The 27,534-nt window shown below is 41.6% G+C and overlaps 1 protein-coding gene across 1 annotated transcript in view; it reads right to left on the bottom strand.

The window, feature by feature from the left end:
* Positions 1 to 463: 463 nt before the first annotated feature.
* The window catches only part of megf6 (multiple EGF like domains 6), a 120,577-nt gene continuing 93,506 nt past the window's right edge, over positions 464 to 27,534 (bottom strand). The window contains exons 21-31 of the mRNA XM_037546521.1: positions 20,482 to 20,610; positions 19,216 to 19,344; positions 15,655 to 15,786; positions 14,232 to 14,360; positions 13,664 to 13,792; positions 9,109 to 9,237; positions 8,729 to 8,857; positions 6,997 to 7,125; positions 5,249 to 5,377; positions 3,812 to 3,940; positions 464 to 1,685 (exon numbers count right to left, since the gene is read on the bottom strand). Coding sequence (XP_037402418.1) covers positions 1,639 to 1,685; positions 3,812 to 3,940; positions 5,249 to 5,377; positions 6,997 to 7,125; positions 8,729 to 8,857; positions 9,109 to 9,237; positions 13,664 to 13,792; positions 14,232 to 14,360; positions 15,655 to 15,786; positions 19,216 to 19,344; positions 20,482 to 20,610 — 1,340 coding nt within the window. The 3' untranslated portion in view covers positions 464 to 1,638. The remainder of the gene's footprint in view (positions 1,686 to 3,811; positions 3,941 to 5,248; positions 5,378 to 6,996; positions 7,126 to 8,728; positions 8,858 to 9,108; positions 9,238 to 13,663; positions 13,793 to 14,231; positions 14,361 to 15,654; positions 15,787 to 19,215; positions 19,345 to 20,481; positions 20,611 to 27,534) is intronic.

Here is a 27,534-nt window from a genome sequence, read left to right as displayed (position 1 = left end):
CATCTACATGCTAAATTAGTCCTAGTTTTTGAGGGACTTTTCAGAGATGCTGACCGTGTTGACGAGTGTACCATAACCACCATACTTTGTCCTCACAAGGCGTTAGACTAGTTGCAAAATGTCCCACTCAGTACGTTCCCACCCTAATAAGCCCACATATAGCCCAAAATTTTTCAAGGTCGTCCCCAAATGTTACAAGCCCCTCGAGACTAGCCAAGAAGCCAATGTGGAATTACTTATGTCTCCCTTAAATAAGAGATCTATGTATAAATGTATGCAATTACTCTATGGTTTTACCCAGGATAGAAGAAAATACCAGTATCCTGCAGTGCAAACCAAAACAGCAAAACATTTGTCCATCAGCTTCCTAGTGGACTTAACATGAAACATACAATTAAAATGGCTGTAGGAACAGACACAATGTTTTCTTGGAAAAAAAAAAAAGATTTAATTCAAAGCTCAGTATATTCTTCATTATAGCACCATTTCCCTCAGCGTTTGATCAGTGAGACAGTATTTGAGTTTCACGACCACCCGACATAAATATAAGTAAATACAAAGTATTCCAGAAGACAAAAACGCTCTTGTTTCACATCTCATTTTTACAGCCAACGAAGCCTTTTGTTGAAACTACAGTATGAGTGCTGGTCATTTGTACGGATTAGAGCTGTTTGGCATGTCGGCTTTGGTGGATCACTGATCTTCAGTGACTTGAGTTTTCGTTTACATCAGTCCGATTCAGCCCGACAGGTCGCTTTTAACAATTTACACAAAACCGCTCGAACTAATGGGGGAAGTAACTGGATATTTAGACGTTTCTACTGGCGCTTTGGGTGCGCTGTCACAGAAATCACATCACAGGAAATATATAAGGTGCTCCAAATCCACACCCACGCTCAAGTGGACAGTGCGGACCCCACTGGACATTTTCAAATAATAATCATTATTGCGCAAAATATTTGTGATACTACATGATATGAAAACCATTAAGCACCATTTAGATGGTGTGACGATATGACGGGCTGCTGAACTGAATATCAGGCTGTATTTACCAGTTTAGTAACAAGCTCTGTGTGATGTGTGGAAAAAGATCAAGGCACCCTGAGTATGTTCCGCTGCAGAGAGAGTATGTTCGAGGGTTATTTCAGTGACATGTTTTTATCCTTTCTGTGGTCTGCAGTAAATATGAACGGTTGAGGTTGCAGGCTTGTATTCTGTAACAGAGAAACGTGGTTGGACCTCATGGCTCTGTGGATACTGGGCTGTTTGACTGACGGATTAAAAGAGCGCTGTGGGACGTTTGGCTCGTATGGAACTGCGACTCAGATGTGCGCGTGCTTTTTACTGGTTTTATACGGACAAATCGTGTTCAAATCTGCATTCTTAGACGCGCAAAGTGAACTGAGCACAGTACAGACCAGTTTTAGGGGACAAATGTACACACACAGCCACACAGTCTCACAAAAAAGACTGGTGCCTTAGAACAAGCCCAGTGGCAAAGTGTAGGTTTTACGTTTTGCGCTAATCCCCTTCATTTAAACCGGATCACCTTCATTTTTAATGAAAGTAGAAAACCTGTGACACACAGAAATCATACTAAAGCAGCTGTCCATTGGTGTCTGAGCTTGGGGCACTGCGTTACACGCCTCGTCGCCTCTTCAGTGATAAAGAGACCGCAGCAGAATCTACAGAAATGAGAGAGAGAGAGAGAGAGAGAGAGAGAGAGAGTCTATAAATATTTATATCACGCTTGGTTGGTCAATCAATTCATTGGCAGAAGTGAATTATGAAGTTAAGTGAGAGGCAGAAAGAATCATGAAGGAAACTGGGTAGAGCTCTCTGTATGGAAGAGCTCTGTATGGAAGAACGGAGGGCGAAGCAGGTTGTAGGTTGGGGGGGCTTTGTAACCAACTTCTAAAACTGAGCGTTACAGGAAAAAAAAATGCAAGTTTCTTTGAAAAACTCCCCTAAAAAAATTGAAACTAAGGTAAGAAAGGCAAAATGAATGTGGACTAAATACTGAAAACATGTTCGGTTGCTGCTAAACGTTGCATTGTTAAACGTTACCTGCTTTTTCCTGATTTGGAGAAGTGAATAACTTATATTTGGTAAAATGTTTGGAAATCTGTCGAGAGTGATGCAGCACAGAATAGGCCAGTTTTACGTGCTGTGCACTTAAGCACTCTGTGGCCCTGCTCAGTGAGCTTGCGTGGTGTACCGTTTCGTGGCTGAACTGTTGTTGCTTCTAGATGCATTCAATCCACAATAATAGTGTTTACAGTAATCCGAGACAGATTTACACGGCAGAAGTGCCATGAACTGACTTGTTGTGGCAAAGATGGCATCGTATGTCAGTTTAAACTCGTGTGGCTGTGAGCTTAGCTTTATATGCCTGTATAAATGAGGCTGAAACAACAGAATAATTAGGAAGGAGGATGTCCACATACTTTTGGTTATCATACTTCCCTGTATGAAAGTTCTATTTGAAGGCCTTTTGTTGCTGAACCACATACCAGTGTAACGAAGAAACACTCGACTTCATGTTACTTGGGCCAGTCCTGGTATTTTGATACCTCAGAGCGCACTCAGTTGTCCAGAGATATTGGGTTAGCAGCAGTTGGGGGGAAAAAAAGCAGTGGCTGTCTTCACATGACTCTGAGGACTCCCAGAGTTGGTAGTACTGTGTGAGGGAGACCCAGCTAATGGGTGGAACTGGATATGACTAAATTAGATTAAAAAACAGACATTAAAAAGTGCCTGATTCAACCATAACACAGGTGTAAACGTTGCAAAGACGCTACAGAAACATTCAGTTCGGTTGTACTTTTGAATTGGTACGAGCGATTCGTTGACAAGAACGATTCGTTCATGAATTGGACGTCACGTGTACTTCAGCTTGGTTTAAATGCATTATTCTAATGCATTTCTAGAAAAGCGCATGTAAAGTTATTCTTTGACCCATTATGACCTGTCCAGCATTCAGTCACACGACTGTGTGCAATTTAAATGACTGAGAATTTAAATAAACACCTGGTAAATCACAAGTGCAGTTCTTGAAAACCCATGTATAGGAAACATTAAAACCCATATTCTCATTTGCTTATTTTTTAAAATAATTTGGCCCAGTGATGCTACTCCAGCCTTCCAAGCATTTGATGATATAATGCACGCATGACAACACTGATACCCTCAAAGGATCTACCACCCGGCCCGAATAAACACATCTAGGGGTTCTGTTAAGAATATTTATGCTGCGGTGGGATACGCCATGTGTTTGCGTCAAAGAGAGGGAGTGAGAGAACAGAAGTGATGAAAGGAAGAGAATGACACAGGCGATGGAGGCATGATGAGGGAAAGAGAAGTGAGTGAGAAACAAGGGAGCTTAAAACGAGAAGCAAATGTGGAAGGTTTCGGGAGGTTTTGGGGTGCAGGGTGTGTGCCCCCCCCCCAGAACAGCACTGGAGAGGGGTCCAACCACATAGCTCAAAGCAAACTTCACACACGCAGACGCCCTGCTGTGGTTCACTTAACATAACTGTCAGAGAGACTGACCAATATGCAGAGAGACGGATGAACCTCAACAGCTCAGAGGCCCGAGCACACACATTCCTACTGTCAGATTCTTTGAGCTGTTTCAGCCGAGATGCCACGGCTCTGTCTGTGCCGTGTGGTGGACAGGGATGGGGGAGAGAAAGAGGGATGAAGGAAGAGAGACACAGAAATTGGCAGAGGGGAGTGTGAAACATGTGGACTTGATGAGGAGAGGAGAGCTGGGTGCAGGGGGGGGGTTCTGCTTTCTATGAATACATACCCTCCTCACAGGTGGGTCCAAGCCAGGTGAGTGGACATGCACAGCGTCCATTGCGAGGGTCACATTGTCCTCCGTGAGCGCAGTGGCACTGCAGAGAACAGCCAGGACCATATCGTCCACTCACACACTCTGAGAAAGAGAACATATTTCAGTGATGACGATAATGATTGTAATCATAAAGACTGAATATTAGCTGCACCTTTGTCCATTTTTGTAGACTATACTATGTCAAACCATGTCACAAAACACAAGCATTTCTCTGGAAACTCCTCTGCAAATAATAAATCTCAGTAATCCTCAGAAAAAAATCTGACTTGATGATCATTAACCACAGTTGGATTTGGAAAATATCCTAAACCATAAGCCAAGTGAAGTTAAAAGTGAGAATCTCCACCTGTTGAGGACTGTATTGGCATTTCAGACACAATGATTGATTGTAGCCATGACAATGTTAAATAAACCCCATGCAGCAAAAAAATTCTATTTAAAAAACATTTTAACATTTAATTTTTTTTTGCAGAGGTTTTTTTTGTGCGCTGTGATGGGATATATCATGTTATGATTTGCGCTGTGATGGGATATACCATGTTATGATTTGCGCTGTGGTCGGATATTCCATGTTATGATTTGCGCTGTGGTCGGATATTCCATGTTATGATTTGCGCTGTGGTCGGATATTCCATGTTATGGTTTGCGCTGTGATGGGATATACCATGTTATGATTTGCGCTGTGATGGGATATACCATGTTATGATTTGCGCTGTGATGGGATATACCATGTTATGGTTTGCGCTGTGATGGGATATACCATGTTATGATTTGCGCTGTGATGGGATATACCATGTTATGGTTTGCGCTGTGATGGGATATACCATGTTATGATTTGCGCTGTGGTCGGATATTCCATGTTATGATTTGCGCTGTGATGGGATATTCCATGTTATGATTTGCGCTGTGGTCGGATATTCCATGTTATGATTTGCGCTGTGGTCGGATATTCCATGTTATGATTTGCGCTGTGATGGGATATATCATGTTATGATTTGCGCTGTGGTCGGATATTCCATGTTATGATTTGCGCTGTGGTCGGATATACCATGTTATGGTTTGCGCTGTGATTGGATATACCATGTTATGATTTGCGCTGTGATGGGATATACCATGTTATGGTTTGCGCTGTGATTGGATATACCATGTTATGGTTTGCGCTGTGATGGGAAACCATTTCATTGTAATGGAGAGGTTTGTCTGAAGTAGTTTACACCATGTTCAGTGAACACTTTACCTTTAATGATGTAAAGGCAGTGATGGGCCTAAGGCAACAAGTAGCAGCACTAACATTTAGAATGTACCAGATGTTTTTTCCACTGTGGCAACCAACATATATCAATACGCTAACTGTGCTGAGAGCCTTCCTCCCTGAGTGTGTGTTGGTACCTTTGTCGCAGTACTCCCCAGTCTTCCCCGGGGGGCAAAGGCACTGGCCTGTGACCTGATCACAAGGGACTCCCTCAGCGCACTTACAGTGATGTGCACAGCCCACACCGAAATGGCCCACTGCACAACCTGTAAACACACGCACAGTAGTTGTGAGTGCTTGCTCAGCATCTGCTGTGTACTGCAATCTGACTCTGACTCAGGAATGGGCAGTGAGACCGCAGCGCTCACACAGCAGGGATTCTACATGAGCTTGAGGAGATCAAATAACTTGTGGCTGGGATGAACACACACACACACACACACACACAGGGCATTGTGATGCACCAGGAACTCATTAGAGAGTACGGAAATACCTGTCTCTGATCAAATAACCTCCTCTGACTGGCTGCTGAGAAAAGGAGCGAGTGTGCCACCACACCTGCGTGCACACACCCTCCTAATGAAGGAAGAACAATCTCACACACTCCCTCTCACACACTCCGTTCACACTGAAGACAAATAGCAACAGCTCCTCAAATATTATACAAACAACTAAGTATAAAATCAGTTTTACTGTATTTAGCATGTCCACACTGTGCCATTAATACATCTTCCATTCTTTCCAGGAGACCCACTTTCAGTTTTACAGAGAAATCTGCAGGGATATTTTTCCACACCTCCATAGTTCAGGCTCTGAGGTCGCTTGCATTTTCTGCTTCTCCAGATCCAAGTAATCAAACACAATCAACGATGGTGAGGTCTGGACTCTAGGGTGACCGGTGACCATTCTCAGCACTGCAGTTACGCTGGTGTAGTGGTAGTGTGTTGTGCTGGTATGAGAGGACCAGACACAGCAGTGCTAATGTAGTTTTTAAACACCTGAGTGTCACTGCTGGACTGAGAATATTCCACCAACCAAAACCATCAAGCCAACAGTGAGTCCTGCTGAAGGACTAGAGGACGACCAACAAACTGCAGCTACAAATGAGCTACTTTCTAAGACTTTACATCTACAAGGTGGATCAACAAGGTTAGCGTGTCTGATCGAGTGGACAGAGAGTGGTGCGTGGAGTCCAGCTTTGTTCGGAGTGACAAGACAGTGTTGAAAACAGGGTAAAAGCCAACAAAGTATGCAGAGAAACATGAACTACAGTCTGTAATAGTAGAACTATAAGGTGAACCTATATGGTTTGTAGTCTCACATTCTTACTGCTCCTCACCTTTTTGGAACCACAGAGAGAAACAGCATTTTTCTGCTTTGCTGCTACCTTTGTTCATGCGTAGGTCTGCCATGAGCTCTGCCCACTGTAGCCTGCTCAACTTGCAGAAGGTACATTTACAAGGCCATTTAGATGTTGTATTTGAATGAGATGGCTACCTTCAAGCTTCTGTCATAGCACCAAATTTTACATTTTCAAAACAAATGTTTCCTTTTTTGAGTTGTAATTATAATAACACATTAAACAAAAAGCTGATTACAGCAAAACTAATGGCCAGAAGCGTTATCTTGGGGGGAGGGGGGGCCCTTGTTGTGATGTCATCAGCACCCAAACCTGTCAGGTGTTTAAATCACCTTAATCAGGCCAAGTATTTTGATGTGTACTTTTAACAGTACTTTGGAAAAACTGTCAAAAAAATAAGTTTCACCAAAGAAGACACTTTAATAAGCCCAAAGTATTGATTAATAATACGTTTTATGTTAATAAAAGCTTTGCAGGACGTTTTTCCTTATTTAATTGAAAAGTAAAGTCAAAATCAATACTTACGTTTCTGACAATGGTTGCCATGGTAACCTGGAGGGCACATGCACTGTCCTGTCACATGATCACACGTATGTCCCTGAGTGCATTCACAGGGCTGTGAGCAGAGCTTTCCGAAAAATCCAGCAGGGCATTCTGGGATTAGATGTGGAGAGAAAATTAGCCATTCGTATTAGAGTCAACAAAAATTAGAGCATAATCAAACCGACTTTAGAAATGTTGTCACTTGGTATGTGACTGTTTGGTGTTGAACACTAATAGTTGCTAAATCGGCTGATAATATAAAAGCATTAAGGCTGCACACTGTAACATTTACTTGTTTTTACTTTTAAATCAAACCTGATTTATTCTAAATGGTAAATTTTGCTCTTCACAAGTTTTCATGATGGGTAGATACCAATAAAAAAAAGCAAGGCCAAAAATCACAACTGACCCATGACCTTCAATCCCCTCAGACAGCACTGCATCTGAAGTCAACATGTTTCTGTAGTGGATATTACTGCATGGGCTCAGCAATACTTTGACAAACCACAGTCAAAAAACATTGTTTTAGACAGTTTTAGACTCTGTTACAGTGGAAGTCATATGTCAACAACATCCAGAAACACTGCCAACTTCTCTGGGCTTGAGCTCATCTGAAATGAACTGTAACACAGAGGAAAACATAAAATAGTGTTTTTGTACTATTTTCAGTTTAATACTGGCCAAACAGAATTTACTGCTTTCTGTTTTTCTTTGCATTTTCCATAATGTCCCACGCTTTTGGAATTGGGATTGCAAGCACTTTTTCACACTGATCTAATCGAATTCTAATCCTTTAATCCATACAACACAAGAAGAATATACTATTGATTTAATTATGATGAGCAGTTGTGTGTACAGTCTTGTTTTGTGGAAAGAAAAACGTCCTTTACATTTTTGCAGGGGTGCAGAAAGCGCAGAGAAATTATATTTACGTGAAGAGTGAGTACAGTGGCAACTGAATACCGTGTAACTCTTTTAGAACTGAAAGTATGCAGATAAAATGTACTTGCATGAAAATGCCTACTATTAAATGAAAAGCTTTTTGTTTAGTGGTGTTAGTACAATGACTTCTAGTTAGTGGCTGCATCATTTTCTCTGTAATTGAGTAAAAGTGTTTCAGTAACACTGAAGTGCAAATGTTCCAAAATAGCACTCCTGTTGCGTATTTTCCACCTCTGTATTTTTTACATCAAATGAAACATAAAAAATGCAAGTGTTTTGGGACACACTTGGTTTTGGTTTCTAAAACTGCATGTAATGTTTCTGAGAAAAGGAACTAGGCAAAAAAGGGAAAATTTGCAAATCAAGCAAAGAAACCACTGTTGGTCTCAGTACAGTGGACTGACCACCCGAGAGTCTAGACCTCAGAATCATTTAATGTTTTTGATTAATTCAATGGTGAGAAACAGAAAATGCAACCAACTTCTAAGACTGAACTTTGAAGGTTTCCTGAAAAGAATGAAAACCGTACTAAATCCAAAAGAGTGGACACGGTCAATGCTGAAATAATGTCACATTATATTTAGTTGTTTAGGTTTCTATGTGATTTTCTCTTAAGTATATGCTTTTGGATTTTTCTGGTGTTGGAAATAAGAACAACTTGTTACATGACGGGGGGATTAAATAAATGAAGGGTGGTCTCTGAATTATATTTAAACAATTATGCGTCAAATGTATAGTAAGAACAAGAACCCACACACCCACACAAACTTACGGTGTTGGCAGGTGGGGCCATAGTACCCGGCCGTACAGGAGCAGGAGCCAGTAAACCGGTCACAGCTTCCGTTATTCAGACACATGCACGCTTGATCACAGTCGGCTCCAAACCGGCCTGAGACACATGCTGCAGAAACACAATATGCAGGTTTTATATCCAACACAATGCAGTGTAATACACTGTATACGGTACTGTAATGCAATACAGTTTACAAATACATTTCCAGTTCATTTTGTTATCCATAATTAAACGAGTGTACAGACCACATGGCCTAATGTCTCTCAGGCTCAAAACCTCCGTAACATTACACAGAGCCTGAGGTGATGGTTTATTTTGTTGTGGCATGCTGTGCAGTTATTGCATGTTTGTTTGTTTACCTTCCTCGCAACGTGTGCCGGTCCAGCCCAGTCCACATCTGCAGGTTCCATCGGCAGGGTCACACACACTGCCGTTTACACACGTACACAGGCTGCGACACTGCGCTCCATAGCGCCCCCTGGGGCACACTACAGGACAGAACACTGTCAGGTGGCTCCATCTCACAACTCTCTTGCTGACTTGTCCCATGTGGCTGACCAACAGTTCATACGGCAGTATCGTAATATTTTCGTTCATTGATGTAAAAGCGCGTATTATATAATACAGTGGATTATATATACAGATTCAAGGCTGTCAAACGATAATGATACTCACATTACTTGTGCAGTAATTGTGATTAATTGTATTAATTGCCCATTTGCTCTAATTTGACCTGAGTGGACAAAAGAAGCTTCAGCAGAATGTGTTTCTTTTTTCAGTCAGTGAGCAGCATTATTTTCATCATGTAAACACAGGGTGGTGAACATAAACATGGAAATTACATGATTTCTAATCAAAGCTAATGCAGTTTCCAGGTTTTAACCCTGATGTTCAGTGAGAGAAACAGTGGCTGCACGTCCCAACCAGTGAGTGTATATATCACATACAGCGATATCCAGAAGTTTGAACACCCCAGGTCAAAATAAGTTTTACTTTTCTAAATAAAAGTGAACACAACCTCTAATGTGCTGAATTCTGCTAATAAACAGTAATTGAGCATTAAAATGTGCACAGAGAAAAGTACAGTAGTATAGATAAAAATCTCAAGCTCATTTTAGACTCTAGATGAAATAAAATCTTCAGTATCATTGAGTCAATATCACCTTCGATATGGGTTGACTAACTCTTCACTTTGACTGCTGTTTTTCAATCAATCAATCAACATTTATTTTGACTCAGAAGTCAAAATAAGTGTCTATATTTAATCCTTTTAAATGAAAAGTAAATTTAAAAATAACAGTGAAAAAAAAGATAAATAATAATAATAATAAAAGTAATTAAAATAAGTTAAAAAGTAAAAGAACTAGGAGAAGAACTAAAACAAGAAATAAAAGTTATAATAAATAGAATAAATAAGATTAAATAAAGCTAAAAAGTTTTTGAGCTAAAGTGTGACGTGAAATAAGTTACAGTGGGATTAGGCTAGTAACTAGATCAGTGCTCTGGGTCCTCTTACCTGTATACTAATATGGTGCAGTACTATATTATACTATACTATATACTGTAGTAATTCCTGTCCAGTCTATAACTGTGGAATCCACGCTGTGGCAGTGAGTGATATTTTTTTTTCTTTTTTCAATTAAATGTGTTAATGCTTTATGGAAATTGTGTGCATTACCATGTCCAAAGAAAATTGTGCTACTAAGTTATCAATCAATACTTTGGGTCCAACAGCACAATAGCAAACAAGAAAGCAGTCGCTTAACCCGCTTAACCCCCCCATGTTACTTTAAAACACATGTTGGGACACTAATCCAAATGTTCAAATCTCCAATACGGCTCTTGGAAAGCCAACATTTAACACATCCGACTTCATTTCATTAACATTCTGCAAGATATTGCTGTAGAAAACTTGAATATAGAGATGAATTGTCAAATATCTGGCAGAAAAAGGTGTTTCTTGGTTACAAAACGTCTGCCAGAAAGAGTGTAGATATAGAGTAAATCCCTTTCTGGGAAAGAGACACGAAATGTTCAATACCTGGCCATTCAAACCAGAATATCCAGTGCAAACTCATGCATTCCATTTCCAGAAGACTTCAAACTGTCATCCAAAATCTACATACACAACAAACTCCTTTATGTAGGACACTGTTTAGTTGAGTAATGTTTGAGCCGTTTAACGTACCTAAGCTTCCAGTGACGGAGTTTCAGTTAGTGAGCATGGAAACTCATGGGAAGTAATAAATAAACATGAGCTAAACGACATTCAGAGGGAGTCCCAGGACTAATGAGCTCTGTATGTAAAATTATTGTGCATACGTGAAAACGTGGACAGTAACCAGAAAACATAATAATAGTTCTCAGTTCACATTTCAGAAACAGTGCAGTGCAGATGCAGTAAATGTGTAATCTCCACAGGTCGCTTTGACGCTGAGTGAAAACAGAGGCCGTGTTAGACCAATGTGTTTGTTTTCTACTTCCAAGCTAATGTGGGCGCATCATTACGAACTCCCGTCTCCAAGAAAGCCCAATCAGGCTTCTCTCATTGCCGCCTGAACAAAGCGGACATTTATTTCAAATAAACTCTGCATTTCCCAATTACTGAAAGTAACACGTTCTACACCCATCAGCTCACTACCAGTGGCACACACACGCACACACACGCACACAAACGCACACACACGCACACACACGCACACAAGGACATATGCATGTCTTTAAGTTCACTAAAGCCCCAGATCATTAGCGAGATGGCAACGGGGCTACAATTTGGCAGCAAAATAAAAGAATAATCATGTTTCTGCGGGTAATTTAGGCTGAGGAAAACAATAAAGCAAATCACTTTGATTTTCCTGCTTATTTATTTTTTGTTTCCTTGGCCAGCTCTGGCGACACGGAACACCAGCTACTTGGAGTCGTCGGTAAACATTAAATATGCTGACGTCAGCAGTGGCACGTCCACAGACGTATGTGTGCACTCTGAAACAGGATTTCGAGAGAATGGAGCTAAAAGGAGCTAAAAGAAAAAACAGCCTCTTGCTCTCGGAAAGTCCCATTCTGTTAATGCAGCGTTTGCGGAACGGTTGATAAAAGCAGGGAGATTAGGAATGTGATGGTGCGTCTGTTCTTCTAGAGAATGGACGCCTATATCGCATTCCCTCCACACAGGAAACAGAGAAAATCTGTTAACTAAACATTGTGAACAAGGGATGTGGAAGAAGTAGAAAGGGGAAAATCCCTCAATGCATACTATTTTAAAAGGGGTAATTTAGACAACTTAGAGTTGTTTTGCTTCTGAAGTAATCAAGGTCTTTCCACATGCTGATGAGCTGATGGGGTGGGTTTGAGTTTGATTGGCATGGGTCTGCCATGGTTGGGGACAAAGGGGAGCAGAAGTGTTAAATGAAGTGTTGAAATAGTTTGAATTAAGGCCAAGCACAGGTTTTCCCCCTTTACTGAAAATATTTTACATTAGCAGGAATTCTATGATTCTCTTTATCTGGCTCAGCCTCTGCACAATGTACTGAGGAGTGCCTGAAGTGACCTCTGGGGTTTTAAAATACAGTTACACTGCCCCCTAACCCCTGTTTAGAAAGGATTCTTTAATTGGGGTAATCTTTGACATCATACTAGGGCTGAAAGCTTTTATATCACAATCGCAATTTGAAAGAATGCAATTTTCAAATGGTAAGAACTGCAGCTGCGTCCTACTTTATTCAGCAATGTCTTAAGTTTTAAATGGAGAGATGTAAACAAGAATGTAAATACAGAGCTTGTGAAGTGCTGGTCAGAGCTGGTCTGGCACATTGCAAACCTCAAGTCTAAAAAATGGATGTGCTCTTTTTGAGGAAAAGCAGGGCCTGGAGCTTAATTTAAATCCAAGATAAAAGGATTAAAATTCTATTTGCAACATTAGTCCGAAAAATCGCCTTAACAGCAAATCACAGGCTACATTAGGCTGCAGGGGTTCCCAACCTTTTGTAGCCTGTAGCCGACAGAAACGACCAAAAAAGTTTCAGCAGCCCTGAAGATTGAACTGTTTCTTTTCGGACTCAGCTAATAAGAGCTGCTCTTGTTTTCAGCTACCAGGTAGTGGTTGTCAGGCCTGAAGAGAAGTAGGGTGCAAATTTCGATTCAGCAGGTTTACCTACACGTTCGCCAGGTGACATTGTAAATTAAACCTCTGAGCAAAGCAGTTGCTCATGTTCAGTTCTCACAGGTGTAAAGCCCAGCATCCACTGCTGTATGTTCATTTCATTTAATGCTTGTTTCTTCCAGTCTGAGACGGTTGTTTCGCTTGTAAATGGCCTCGTCTCAGGCCTAGTCTTTCCTTTTGAAGGACCCTTTAACTGCCATGATGGATGAGTCCCATATGATTGTAAAGTGAAACGTTTTACACTGAATCTTTTACACTTTTACACCCTGGAAACAAACATAACTAGCTAGCGGTTAGCAGAGCAATCTTTACACTTTCTGAATAAAAAATGCAGAAGGTTGTTCTTTGTAGAGGATGTATTCACTTTTTTTCTTCTGCAACATAATGCAAATAATATTGGTCTCTCGCTGTGAGAGACATGTGAGTAATGCAAGTAACAGAATTCGTATTATGTCAGTAACTACTGTGATCATGTAAACTGTGCTGTGTCATTTACTTCATTATAGGAAAAACTCATTATTCTGTTGTGTGTGACCCTCCAACACATGTCACTGTGTGATGCAGGCATGCAGTTCTGGTCATGAATATCCCTGTTTATAGTCCATTAGCTTGTAGCTCAAGTGCAAAACTAAAGACACCAAACACATCTTGCCTGATTGAGTATATTTGAGGTAAATTGGGTTGTGTGTCAATTTATTCCTTTAATCCGAATGATTATAATAGTCACATTGCAAATCAGTCTATGAGTTTGTTACCTTGTTGGCAAGACTGCCCTGTTCTTCCTGGAGTGCAGGTACACCTCCCAGACACTGGGTGGCACAGTCCTCCCTCCCCACAGGAACACGTTTTCGCACAGTCCTTCCCATAGTGACCAGCTGGACAGCCTAACGCACATGAAAACATCAGGGTTGCATCAATACCATTTTTTTCAGCCTGAGTACAAGTACATTTTTAATACTTGCCAATAATGAGTAAAAAATAAATAACACAGCAGCGCCATACTAGCTGTTCATAGCAACCATCCAAAAACTTTGCTGTGAATCTAAAGCGAGGAACAGAAATGCATCATCATTTAATCAGAAGTAACATTTATATGCATTAACTGGGAAAGGGGAAACATGTTATAAATGTTAGAAATGTTATAAATGTTAATGCTATTCAAATGATTTTCTTTTACTTTAGATCCTAACCTATTGACACCACAGCACTGGGAAAGCCACAGGGATCTTCTCATTAGCAAGGCCTCCAGTAGTCAGCTTATCCAAAACCTCTAATTTGACTCAACACTTCATCTGGCTGACTGTCTGAGTGGTGTGTTCTTACTGGTCCTACAGTTGGCTCCCAAATACCCTGGTTGGCACAGGCAGGCACCGGTCTTGAAATCACAGCGTCCTCCATTGGCACAGCGGCATCTCTTTTTACAGCCGGGGCCATAGGTGCCCTCTCTGCACTCTAATGGGGACAAGCACACACATATATACATATTATGCCCTGGTTCAATGCAAAGCATCCAGGCATGAACTTCATTTCAATTATACAGAATCTTCAACAACTAAATACAACATCATTGTTCAGTATTTAGTGTGTTCACACTTTGCTTTCAGCAGTTCAAAGAAATTTGCAGGGATGTTTTTATACACTTCCAAAGTTTAGTCTTAGAAGTTGGTTTAATTTTCTGCTTTATATGACAGAAGTAATCCCCATTACAAATTTGGACTCGTCAGTCCATAATTCCCTTAATCTACACAGTTTAGTGCAAATGATCATATTTTGTCTTTTCTCAGTAACAACCTCTTGGCAGCTACACATCCTTACAGACCCACAGTGTTGAGGTTGTTTAAGATATGAAGTATAAGAGGAGTGTGATTTTTCTCCTTTCTCCTAAAGCTGTAAAGTACTGGCAATCAGATGGTGACGCATTTTGTTGGGAGGACAAAGCTGTAGCTCATTGGTTTTAAGATTGGAAGGACAGAAGTGGCCGTTATTTGCATGAAAGTAAACAGTGAGCAAATTAAACGCCAACAGATTGGACATTACATTACATGCTTAGTGTCACTTGGTGCTTTTGTGCACTTTTCTAATACTTCCTGTATTGACTGCAAAACGAATAGAGTGGTTTCTGACTTTCTGCACAGTCCTGCAAGTTTATTATGCTAAGTTTAATACACCGACCAGCCACTTCATTAAGTTCTTGTATCTACATTCATTGTCTATTTATCTGCTCCATATCCAGGTATTATTTGAGTGGTCGGTGATTAAAAACAAAAATTATGTATCAAATACCTCAGTGTCACTGCTGGACTGAAAGTAGCCCACCAAGCAAAGATATCCTGACAACAGCGTCCTTTAATGAAGGACTAGAGGATGACCAACACAAACTGTGGATGAGCTATTGTCTCTTTACATCGACAAAGTAGAATGGACAGTGAGTGGACACAATGTTTAAAAACTCCAGCAGCACTGCTGTGTCTGATCCACTCGCATCAGCACAACACACACTAACACACCACCACCACGTCAGTGTGACTGCAGTGCTGAGAATGATCCACCACCTAAATAACACCTGCTTTGTGGTGGCCCTGTGGGGGTCCTGACCCATAAAGAACAGGGTAAAAGGGGGTTAACAACTTATGCAGTGAAACAGATGGACTACAGTTGTAATTGGAGTAGAAAAGTGTAGAAACAAGCAGGTGTACTTAATAAAGTGGTTGGTCTGTGTATACTGTGCTATCATTTGCTGGCTTACTGAGTTGACAGTGACTGCCGTAGTAACCAGGTGGACAGGTGCACCTGCCGGTGACATGGTGACACAGCTGATGAGGTCCAGAACACGAACACACATGAGAGCAGTTCAGTCCGTACTGGCCCTGTATACATGCTTCACAAACAGAGACAGATGGAAAAAGACAACAGGATGAGGTCACAAGCGTTTGATCCGTGTTTTAGAGATGCACATTTCTCTGACTGCAGTTACCTCTCGATTGTCAGTCTAGATTTAAGTTTGACGTCAGTAGGGTTGTCACAGTACACATGTACATCTTTTCAATATGCTACCATCTTTTTTACCCATGAAGGTAAAAGAACAGCTCTTGGACCTGGAAAAGAATAGTTTGGCCTACCTTGAAAAAAGTTACTCGTGTTTCTCCGTAAATGGGGCCCAAGGCAAATTTGAGTAAGAGGCCTAGGCAAATAAGAAGCTAACTTCAGTTTCATCTACCTTGGCTGGATGATTAGCCAAGCTGTTTGAAATTGCAAGTGGAGAAAATGAGCTGTAGCTTGAATAACCCAAGTGAACTCACAAATATCTCCTGTTTGGGAACACCTTGTTTTTCCAGTCGAATACAGTAATGATGAACAATGAGGGGTAGATTGAATGTTGACTGTGCTTTCACCACACGAGAATCAAATATCCATGCTAATACCTCAATTGTGAAGCGTCAGCCAAATGTCTTAGTTATTGAAACAAGGAGAAACTCAGCAGCTACTTCTCCAAAAAAAGATTCAGTGAGCCACCAAGTGCAGAGTCTGAACACTCCAACAGGGACAGCTTCTAATAGCTAACTGGTTGTAAAGTCCACCTCTGGTTCTAGAATAAGCTGTAAAGTCGACTGTAGGGTCCATCTTTTTGGTTGTGGAGTCCCCCCCTCTGTTGTGTTGGAGAGTCCACCTCTGCTGGGTTGGAGAGTCCACCAATAGTCCACCTCTGCTGGGTTGGAGAGTCCACCAATAGTCCACCTCTGCTGGGTTGGAGAGTCCACCTCTGCTGGGTTGGAGAGTCCACCAATAGTCCACCTCTGCTGGGTTGGAGAGTCCACCTCTGCTGGGTTGGAGAGTCCACCAATAGTCCACCTCTGCTGGGTTGGAGAGTCCACCAATAGTCCACCTCTGTTGTGTTGGAGAGTCCACCTCTGCTGGGTTGGAGAGTCCACCAATAGTCCACCTCTGCTGGGTTGGAGAGTCCAACAATAGTCCACCTCTGCTGGGTTGGAGAGTCCACCAATAGTCCACCTCTGCTGGGTTGGAGAGTCCACCAATAGTCCACCTCTGCTGGGTTGGAGAGTCCACCAATAGTCCACCTCTGCTGGGTTGGAGAGTCCACCAATAGTCCACCTCTGCTGGGTTGGAGAGTCCACGTCTGTTGGGTTGGAGAGTCCACCAATAGTCCACCTCTGCTGGGTTGGAGAATACACCAATAGTCCACCTCTGTTGGGTTGGAGAGTCCACCAATAGTCCACCTCTGCTGGGTTGGAGAGTCCACCAATAGTCCACCTCTGCTGGGTTGGAGAGTCCACCAATAGTCCACCTCTGCTGGGTTGGAGAGTCCAACAATAGTCCACCTCTGCTGGGTTGGAGAGTCCACCAATAGTCCACCTCTGTTGGGTTGGAGACTCCACCTCTGTTGGGTTGGAGAGTCCCCGTCTGTTGGGTTGGAGAGTCCACCAATAGTCCACCTCTGTTGGGTTGGAGAGTCCACGTCTGTTGGGTTGGAGAGTCCACCAATAGTCCACCTCTGCTGGGTTGGAGAGTCCACCTCTGTTGGGTTGGAGAGTCCACCAATAGTCCACCTCTGCTGGGTTGGAGAGTCCACCTCTGCTGGGTTGGAGAGTCCACCAATAGTCCACCTCTGCTGGGTTGGAGAGTCCACCTCTGCTGGGTTGGAGAGTCCAACAATAGTCCACCTCTGCTGGGTTGGAGAGTCCACCAATAGTCCACCTCTGTTGGGTTGGAGACTCCACCTCTGTTGGGTTGGAGAGTCCCCGTCTGTTGGGTTGGAGAGTCCACCAATAGTCCACCTCTGTTGGGTTGGAGAGTCCACGTCTGTTGGGTTGGAGAGTCCACCAATAGTCCACCTCTGCTGGGTTGGAGAGTCCACCTCTGCTGGGTTGGAGAGTCCACCAATAGTCCACGTCTGTTGGGTTGGAGAGTCCACCAATAGTCCACCTCTGCTGGGTTGGAGAGTCCACCTCTGCTGGGTTGGAGAGTCCACCAATAGTCCACCTCTGTTGGGTTGGAGAGTCCACCTCTGTTGGGTTGGTGAGTCCACCAATAGTCCACCTCTGCTGGGTTGGAGAGTCCACCTCTGTTGGGTTGGTGAGTCCACCAATAGTCCACCTCTGCTGGGTTGGAGAGTCCACCTCTGTTGGGTTGGAGAGTCCACCAATAGTCCACCTCTGCTGGGTTGGAGAGTCCACCAATAGTCCACCTCTGCTGGGTTGGAGAGTCCACCAATAGTCCACCTCTGCTGGGTTGGAGAGTCCACCTCTGTTGGGTTGGAGAGTCCACCAATAGTCCACCTCTGTTGGGTTGGAGAGTCTTCTTCTATTTGGTTGGTGACCCACTATTTTGCTGGGAGTGATGAGTCATATAGAAAATCCCTTCTTACACTCATCTAACACACGTTTGCCAAATGCACATGTGCAAAATAATTAGTGTCAGTTATCCCTCCAACAAGCTCTGTTCAGAATCTTTAGAAATGCAGAAAGTAAATAAACGAGTAATTAATAACCAAGCTATGTTAGCATTCATTTTTAATTGTTTTTAAGAAATGCATTAGGTTGCAAAAACAGCGATAAATACTGTATCATGAAATTTGTGTATCTTTGCACTCCTCGATTTCAGTGTCTTGCACTATTGCACACTCTCATGTCTGGGGTGATTGAGAAGACTGCAGTCGGCGTGTCTTTGTGTGTATGTGTGAGTGATAAGCTCTGACTCCAGACGAAAAGAGAGTAATTAGGCTGTTGTCATTAGGCATGTCTGAAGCAGTGTGTGTGTCTGCTCTACTGTAGAGCTCTTATCCGTGCTCAGACAAAAACAAAGCCTGCTGTTTAACTTGGCACTGCACACTAACCTTTATCAGATGTTTTAGATCCATGGAGAGAAAGAGAGTGGGGTAGTGATGAAAGCAGCCTAAAGAGTCTGAGTGAGTATTTGGCTCATTCGTTGTCATATTGTAGAGTAAGAAAACTAACAGAACAACTAGAGAGACGAATGACAGCTTATACTAATCAATTAAAGGTCCTATATCATGGAAAACAACACTTTTATTAAATAAGAGTTGGTATGTAAACATTGCTGAAGTTTCACAAAGGTATCGTTAACTACACGGTCCAGACAGGCCATGTATGGAAACTAAGCGACAAAAAACAGCCAAATTGTTTTTGTGATGTCATACATCCTATTCAATCTAACACTGTTTAATATACAATGATGGACAGATGGATGTGTTGATTGATGGCTTTACTCATGGATGGATTTATGAAAGGTTGGGGAAGTGAAAAGGGTTGGTGAGTTGGTGAATTCTCACTTTTCTCGCAGCTGCTCCCCATGAATCCTGCTGGACAGCCGCACCTGCCTGTCACATGATGACAGGCCATGCCCACTGGACACTCGCACACCTGAGAACAGTTTTTGCCAAACCAGCCAGGGGAACAGGCTGAAACATACACACAGAGGATTATTGACCAAAGCATCTATTTTGGTCTATTTAAACCCAGATAAATAATAATAAAGAGAAGTTAAATATTCATAAAATCATCATTTATAGGGTACTTTCTATTGGGAGGCAGCTGTCTATATACTGAATGCGACTCTTCACAGTAGTGTACTGGGCAATGTCTAGTGTTCAACACAGGCTGTGCACCTTACTACAGAACAGGGGCGCGACTAGACTGCTAACTTCAGGCACTGAGCCACTCAGACTCATCACAAGAGCCACCCTATTTTCCTTAGCCCACCAATCACTGCCTAGCAACCAGTCATCAGCGTGTATGTTTATATTTTGGCCAAGAGATGGGCTTATGTGATTTTTGCAAACCTGTGTAATTTCCAAACACGCCTGCATTTCCTAAATTTGCTGAAAGGTCAGTCTTTTCATTTCCATTGCATTCGTAGTTGGTAATATGAGCTAGTCTGACGGAATAATAACCAGCTTGACTCCACGTGAGCCTGAAAAGCAGATGCTGTGTGGAATGTTCGGCTGAGACCAACTCGAGTTACTGATTTAACCATGATATCTACACAGTAAGTTAACTTTATTCAATTGATAAAGTAAGCAAATTGACCTCAAGACTAGCAGACAAATATCCCAGCAGCATTTGGACAAGTTCCTTTAAGTCTGAATTCAGGGCTAATGAAAATTTCCTGTCCAGGTACATCTGTGGTTATGGCCTCCTGAAATGACCATGTTGCATTGTGGGATGCAGTATAACACATAGATAGCTCTGGGTGCGTACTGGAATATTTGGCCAGAGCAGTACATCATCCAAGTACTTACAGGGGAAATTTGTGTTGGTCACATATTGCATATTACTTAGTCCTTCAAGGTATATCAGTCGTAAATTATTTCTTCCCTCGTTTTGGATTAAATGAGTTTGATAATCAGTGTGTAACCTAAAGAATTGTCGATTCCGAAACACATTTTCTGTAGTCAAGTAAACTTTTTTGTCCTTTTATCAAAAATATTACCATTTTTTTAAGCTGTGTACACGTACGCCAGCAATTTGTGTTTTTCATTGTGTGTATATGCATTCTTCGTTGTCTGTGTGCGTGGTTATTCCTGTGTGTTACTCACACTTGTTGCAGGTGAGCCCTGTCCAGCCTGGCTCACACACACACTGGCCTGTTGCATGGTGACAGGAAGTGCCATGGTCACATTTACACTTCTGTTCACAACCCTGCCCATAAAGTCCAACTGGACAAACTGCAACAAACACATACATAAATAAATGTACATATATGCAAATAAAACACAACTTTATTGCAATACAGATTTGATGAGCTTGCCTTGTACTGTGTTTGCTTTTTGAGAAAGCGCATGTAAAAGTTTCCAAAAGCTGCACCAGCAATCTGGAATACCATGCTGGACAGTACTGCCAGAGATCTGTCAATGAGTCAATGAGCAGCAAACTAACAAAAGCAATGGCAAAGCTGAAAGCTCCAGCTTCCCTTTAGAGCCTCCAATGTAACAAGAATACACAAGCTATGAACAAGAGCAAGAGGCTACAGTCATTTGAGGAGTTGGACTTACTGTATATACAGTACAGGGTGATTCAAAAGTATCACTCAAGTGATTTTCACTTGGAAGTCATAACAGAATAATGCAGTAAATGTCATATGGTTGTAAGTGAACCACCTCCAGCTGTACAGACGACGTTAATGCGATTGAAATTCATCCCTTAGTCGATTGATTATGTCTAGTGTCAATGCATTCTAGTGTGATTTCAGAGATCAACCAGTGTTGTGGAACCAACGTCGAACGTTCTGAGCTGTTGGAGGTTCACTGCAGACGAAAGTCACGTCCCACAGTTATGACTGATTCACTGTTATTGAAGTGGAGAACGCAAAACGCTTTCTGCTCAGGGGTCACATCTCCTCGCAGACTGAAGGGAGCCGTCTTCCTCTGACCGTCAGAAACTTTATGACCCCCTCTTTCAGTTGGACCATGAGTGGCTCCTATGTGCCTCACGGTTGTAAAAATATGGCGCTCTGAAATCGGATGAATCTTTTTGAATCACCTTGTATGTGAATCATATATTTAACAGACTTGGACTTTAGAATAAAATCATGTTGCCATGAGTGGCCCAATAACTTTATAAATGATGTTTTTCCATCAAAAAATATGATGAATTGAATATTCTGGTTTTATATAATATACAATTTTATGAAACTATAATTTTAACAAATTGAAATTTAGGGTTTATGTTTTGGGACAGCTGCCTTCCCAACAGAAAGTACCTTCTAGGCTATGATTACTAATTACTATCGCAGTTAATGCCTTGTGCCTTGCTTTGTGTTTCAGTAGTGACATAAAAACATGGCACAGTGTTTTTTTCAAAGAAGGTCTTTCAAATTAAACACATGATAAATCCAAATATTTCAACTTCAGAAGAAATAAAAAAAGATCCTATAAAATACAGTTATTATTTCCATAAGTTGAAATTGAGGGGTGACAGTTTGGGACAGACAAAAGGCCTGTGAATTAAGATTTAGTATATGTTTAGGTTATTACAATCTCTGTGAATACCTTACATTTATTTAGATCCTATATGTCAGGTTAATTGAACATAATCCTATGTTATCCTCTTATTTACGGTCTAAATACTTGTTATTAAATATGTCGATGATTAAAATTAGAGCCTGTGTTCAGTCTATCGAAATAACTCGACTATCCTGTTCAGGTTCACGTGAACTCGCACAGTAAAGATGAAGTTGATGAATTACTTAATGTATTAATGAATGTTGAAGCTTATTTTGTGCTCAAATTGCTATAAACAATGCACTGGTTTTAGGGTCGACTACACAAAATAGTGGGATTAATTACACTCGGTTATTTTAGTCATTTGACAGCTCTTTTCAATATACTACATGCGTTTTTTTCATATGATGTTTAGTTTTTCTTTTAATTGCATCCAAACTTCTGAATGAGAGTGCTTGGTGTTCCTGGTTGTTGTGAATAAAGCAGGATTCTATCAGCTCATTGCAGACTTGTAATAACAGAGCCTGTTAAAGTGCTCAAGTCTGAAGTGCTCTCCGCAGACTAATAAATGAATATCACTGCACCTCTGTGCATTTTCACAGAACAGGCACGCAGCCTCCTGCTGCAAGGCGTCATGGTGCACGGTGCCGATGGTAATCTGCAGTGGAAAAGGCGAGCTGGCCTGAAGTGTGTTATCCTACAGAAACACTCTCCGCTTCACTGCTTTCACCATTAGCCAGGTGATTAGAGCTGATGGAGAGAATATGGAGAGAAAGTCGTGGGAAAGACAGAGAGAAAAATAGTCATCTCTGGACTATAAAGAGAGAAAGAGAAAGGGAGGGAACCAGAGAGATCTTTATAGGTTCTCATACCAGATCCATTTAACTGCTAGGAAAGATTGCATGAGACGAGTTTACGCACTAAGCAACCGAGCATCCCCCCACAAGCCCTCTTTAAAAAGCGTCGTACCCCAATAAAAAACATGGATGCACTTATTCCTCATACTGACGGACTTAATGAGAGTTGCCTGAGGGAATTTCCCCTCACGCACACGGACACACACACACACACACACACACACACACACACACACACTTCCCCAATTCACCCACATTCTCTCTCTCTGGCTGCACAGTACCACAAAGAGTTGGAATGACTGTTTCAACAATATATAAAACCAATTAGTTTGCAGATACTTGTTTAGAATGATTCCAGTATGATGCTGCTAGTCTACACTACAGTGGTTTCTCAGATTAACCATTAACAGACAAATGCATAAACGTTCTGTTAATGTTTTTGGTGAAGCCGAAAAAAGCGGTGTTTTTCATTTAAACCTGAGACTTTGTGCACATGAGAGCGCAGGTGAGAGCGAGAGTGTGTCACTTGATTTGGTAGCCCTACGTAGAGATGCACAGTTCTGACCCCCTCTCTCAACTAGGATGGGGTAATATCTAAAAAATAAGAAGCACAAATTTTTCACAATTATTGATTATATCCCCGCCAACGCACAGGGTCTGTTGCAGCTTTGACCGCTTTCTATTCTATTTTTTAGGTTATATGCTTTTTTATGCCGTAATAAAAATCATATTTTAGGTAATATAACACTGAACAACCTGATCGTCCTGATCCCCTGTAAATGTGCACCACTGTCACAATTATGTAGAGAACATTACAGTAAGCAGCACTACCCCATGTACTGCATGCATTTAAGCATCTAACTGCAGGCTAAAATTAGGCTGAGCCCCAACAAAACATCCATGTTTTTCAGGCGTAATTACAGGTGTTTTTCCTCTCTTTTCTGCTTAGTTGGAGTAGTAGTTGGAGTAGTAGTTGGAGTAGTAGTTGGAGTAGTTAGTCCTACATGTTTCTCAGTGAATACGCAGAGCTTTAAGGTGTGTTTATCTGCAGGAGCAGTTTTTTTGTGTAAGACATCTTTCTGGTGGTCTGAAAAAGCTTCCTGTGTGCCACACGGTGCATTAAAAATAAAACCAGGCGTCGATGCAATACGAACTTTTTTCATATACTTTATAGACTTTAGCACAACAAATGACTTTTTCACCTCCGTTTTGTTAGCCTATGTGTCTCCAGCTCTACTGGGGAAGTGGTTGTGATTGTATGTTTAAAGTGGGCTAAAATCACACAGTGTAAGTCTGGCAGGAATATGCCAAGGTGGAGTATTTAAAGTGACCAGCAACACCGTCTGACTGTCATGCTGTCAGAATCAGTTCTCTGTGTGAACAGACCCTCCTTCACTACCAGCTTGAGTCATTGTCATTTGGTATCAGCTGGTATCAAAAGTTGGTATCAGTGCATTTTGTATGTGCATGAGTAAAATTAGCATGGTGTTGGGCCAATGAAGTGACGTGCCAAAGAGTCAAAATTTAGTTTAAAAATAAATAAATAAATATGTAAATAAGGGAATTTAGGTGTGTCCAAGTTGAACTGTAGATGAGAAAGACTGAGAAAGCTGTACAACATTGAGATTAAAGTTGAAACAATATTCAGAGTGGCTCATATTTCAAAAGTGATCAAAATCTCAAAGCAGATCATTTTTGCTGTAAATATTTACAGTACATTATATAAGTACAATGTATGTACTTATATAGGTACACAATGTAACCATAAATAGTTGAAATATTAAATAAAATATCTAAAAAAAAAAAAAACACTTGTGGTCCATTTCCTGGACACTGAATGAACCTTGTCCTGGACTACATTTTCCTTTCAGTGGAGAACCGTCCTTCACAATGTTGTGTAGTGCAAGACTAGGCTTAATCCCATGCAGGTCACTCGAGCAGCTGCATTCTCTGATTTGCTGCCATTCTGTTGTAACACATAAAGAAAGTGGTTTGACCTGGTCATGTTTAAAAAAAAAAAAAAAAAAAGAAAGTCCATTTCAGATAAGTTTGAGCCCAGAGAAGCCAGCAGCGTTTCTGCATGTTGTTGACCCATGGCTTTCAGGTTGCATAGTACAGTCATATTGCATTAGTATTGCATTTTTGCAGTGACAAAGTTGCATTTTTCCAGAATATTCTGAAGCCTATGTGGTTTCCATCACAGAAACATGCAAGGTTCAGTAGCCATACAGGATATTAGTTAAGGATAGAGTCGTTTTTGAGCTGTGCACACATGCATACTTTGTAATTGCCTCTTTAGCAGAGTGGTTAAGTCACTCTACATTCAAGAGCTGTGTACTGTTGTAATTAGCCACAGCTTCTAACACTGTAGTCCTCCCAAAAGTAATCATGCTACTCATGCTGTGCATGGCTAATGTAATTTGATCCATTCAGTCATGCCAGGATGACGTGTTCACTGAAGAAACAATGAATCATGCGTCTCTACTTTCTACAGTATAAAGGCTATTACTAGCTTTGCAGTTGATTCAAAGCTTTTGAATGGCAGTGTACACCCTCTCTTCTGCAACGGAGATAGGGTGTGTCGTGGTGCTGATGATTGCTTGAGAAGTGAAGGTTTGGGACAACTGGTTACGGTCGGTTCATTAGCGGAGATCGCTGTGCTATTTTGAGGGCAAGACTGGCCATGAAGCCGGAGATGAGACTGCAGCACACCCTGTTTTAACAGGGCCGCAGCAAGAGTTTGTGCATTGTGGTGAGAATGGGCATTGCTACGGCATCCACACACACTCAAAATAGTGTGTGTGTGTATGTGTGTGTGTGTGAACGAGACACATCTGCATACAGTTCATCCCATAAAAAAGCTCTGAGTACATCCTTCAGTGGCAGCAGGGCATACAGTCACCGAGGCTGCAGTTCCAGAATGAGCAGGAAAACAGGATTTCATTATTCACAGCATGCCATTAGAACAGTACAGAAAGCAGACTGTGGCTTTTTACTGATCTGCACCCCAACGGCCCCATCCCCAATACTCTATTCAACCTAGGGCTTTTAATCAAGGGCAATTATTCAACATTGATAACGCAAACAGTAAAAAAAAGTGTTGCTTCCAGTTCAAATGTTAAAAAACACAGCACAGAAACACACATACACAGATGTCCGGCTAACCAACCTGAAATCGATCAGAGTGAGTTGATTTAACCTACAGAGGGCAGCAGTTCACTCAGTTCAGTGAGCAGATAGCGAGACAAAGAGAACATTTATAGATGAATGTTTAAAAAGAAGTCTGGAAGTTTTTTCTGAATGAAGGATAGTCACATCACAACATATTGCTGCCATCGGAAGAAAACCTCGTATGTCTTTTTGGTGTTTTTCAGTTTTTTTACATAATTTGAAAATGCCCGTTGCCCCTTACATTGTATGTAAATTTTATGATGAATGGACCAAAAGAAATGGCCCAAAACTACTTGGAAAAAAGTCTGGTTCCACTGACTTGGATTAAAAGTAGAGTATGTTTTTCCTTCTCCTGTAAAGTTACCATTCCTCCGATAACAAAGATATGCAAGACATACACGATAGAGACACCCCCAGTTATTACTGAGTTCAAGTGTTAATGCCATGACCTTAGTTCCAGTAAAGGGATATCTTAATCCTTCATCATACCAAGACATTTTGGACAATTCTATGCTTCCAATTTTGTGGGAACAGTTTAGGGAAAGTCTTTTTCTGTTCCAGCATGACTGAGCCCCAGTGCACAACGCATGGTTGGTTTTGTACAGACACTTCCCAAAATCTTTGGCAGCTTCTTAGGAGAGTGGACGCTGTTATAGCTGCAAAGGGGGGACCAGCTCCATATAGGTGTAAAAGCCCCTGTGGGTATAATGTGTTTGCGTCCCAATACTTTTGTCTGTATAGTGTAGCTTTAAACAGAAGTACATGATGGTGCATGTAATTTAACCCTGGGGGAAGCTACTTTAGACAATTGCATCAAAGAATCCGACTTCATATGCATCCATGTCACACAAGCATGGACGCTAGATTACATAAGCAAGAGAAACAAAAGAAATATTAATAATAATAATAATATAGCATCCATATGCCTGCGCGAGGAGGACAAAGGGGTATCAGAAGTTGCCACAACACCCACAACTTTAGCGGTCAGCGGATGCTGAGGGGTTAGTGCGCAGAGGTCACCGACTTTCTGTAGAGTCAATCACTACAGACCTCCAAACTTCATGTGGCCTTCAGATCAGCTCAAGAACAGCATAGAGAGCTTCATGGAATGGGTTTCCACGGCCGAGCATAAATTATTGTGTAAATTATATGTGGCCACGAGATACTAATGCGAGGCCACGACTTAGTTATAAGTGGAAATGAGATGATTACTAAGTCATGGCCACGACTCAAAGCGTGGAAACGAGATCGTGCTTTATTACGCTGTGGCCAAGGCTTAATTCTTTCATTCCCATGCCTTACTAAGTCGTGGCCATCCATTAGGATCTCATTTCCACGTCTCATTAAGTCATGGCCACGCATTATTTTCATTTATACGGGATGTCACCAGCAGAGCCCAGTCCGAATTCAAGATTATAAACCTCATGTAGCTCATTTCCAGATTTAAATGAAACGAAGGGCAGATTGTCAGTGCAGTCTCAGACTTTGGGACGGTACTATTCATGACCATGTTCAGTGCAAGCAGGTGTCTGCTAGTGTTGAATAGAATTTAGCTGAAAAAACTTTGTTTCCAGTCCAAATACAGCACAGAAACACATTTACACAGACGTCTGGCTAACCA

This window comes from Pygocentrus nattereri, chromosome 17, assembly GCF_015220715.1.
Source record: "Pygocentrus nattereri isolate fPygNat1 chromosome 17, fPygNat1.pri, whole genome shotgun sequence".
Classification (NCBI taxonomy): Eukaryota; Metazoa; Chordata; class Actinopteri; order Characiformes; family Serrasalmidae; genus Pygocentrus; species Pygocentrus nattereri.
The sequence above is the reverse complement of the archived record's forward strand: the minus strand, read 5'-3'. Positions and strand labels throughout refer to the sequence as shown.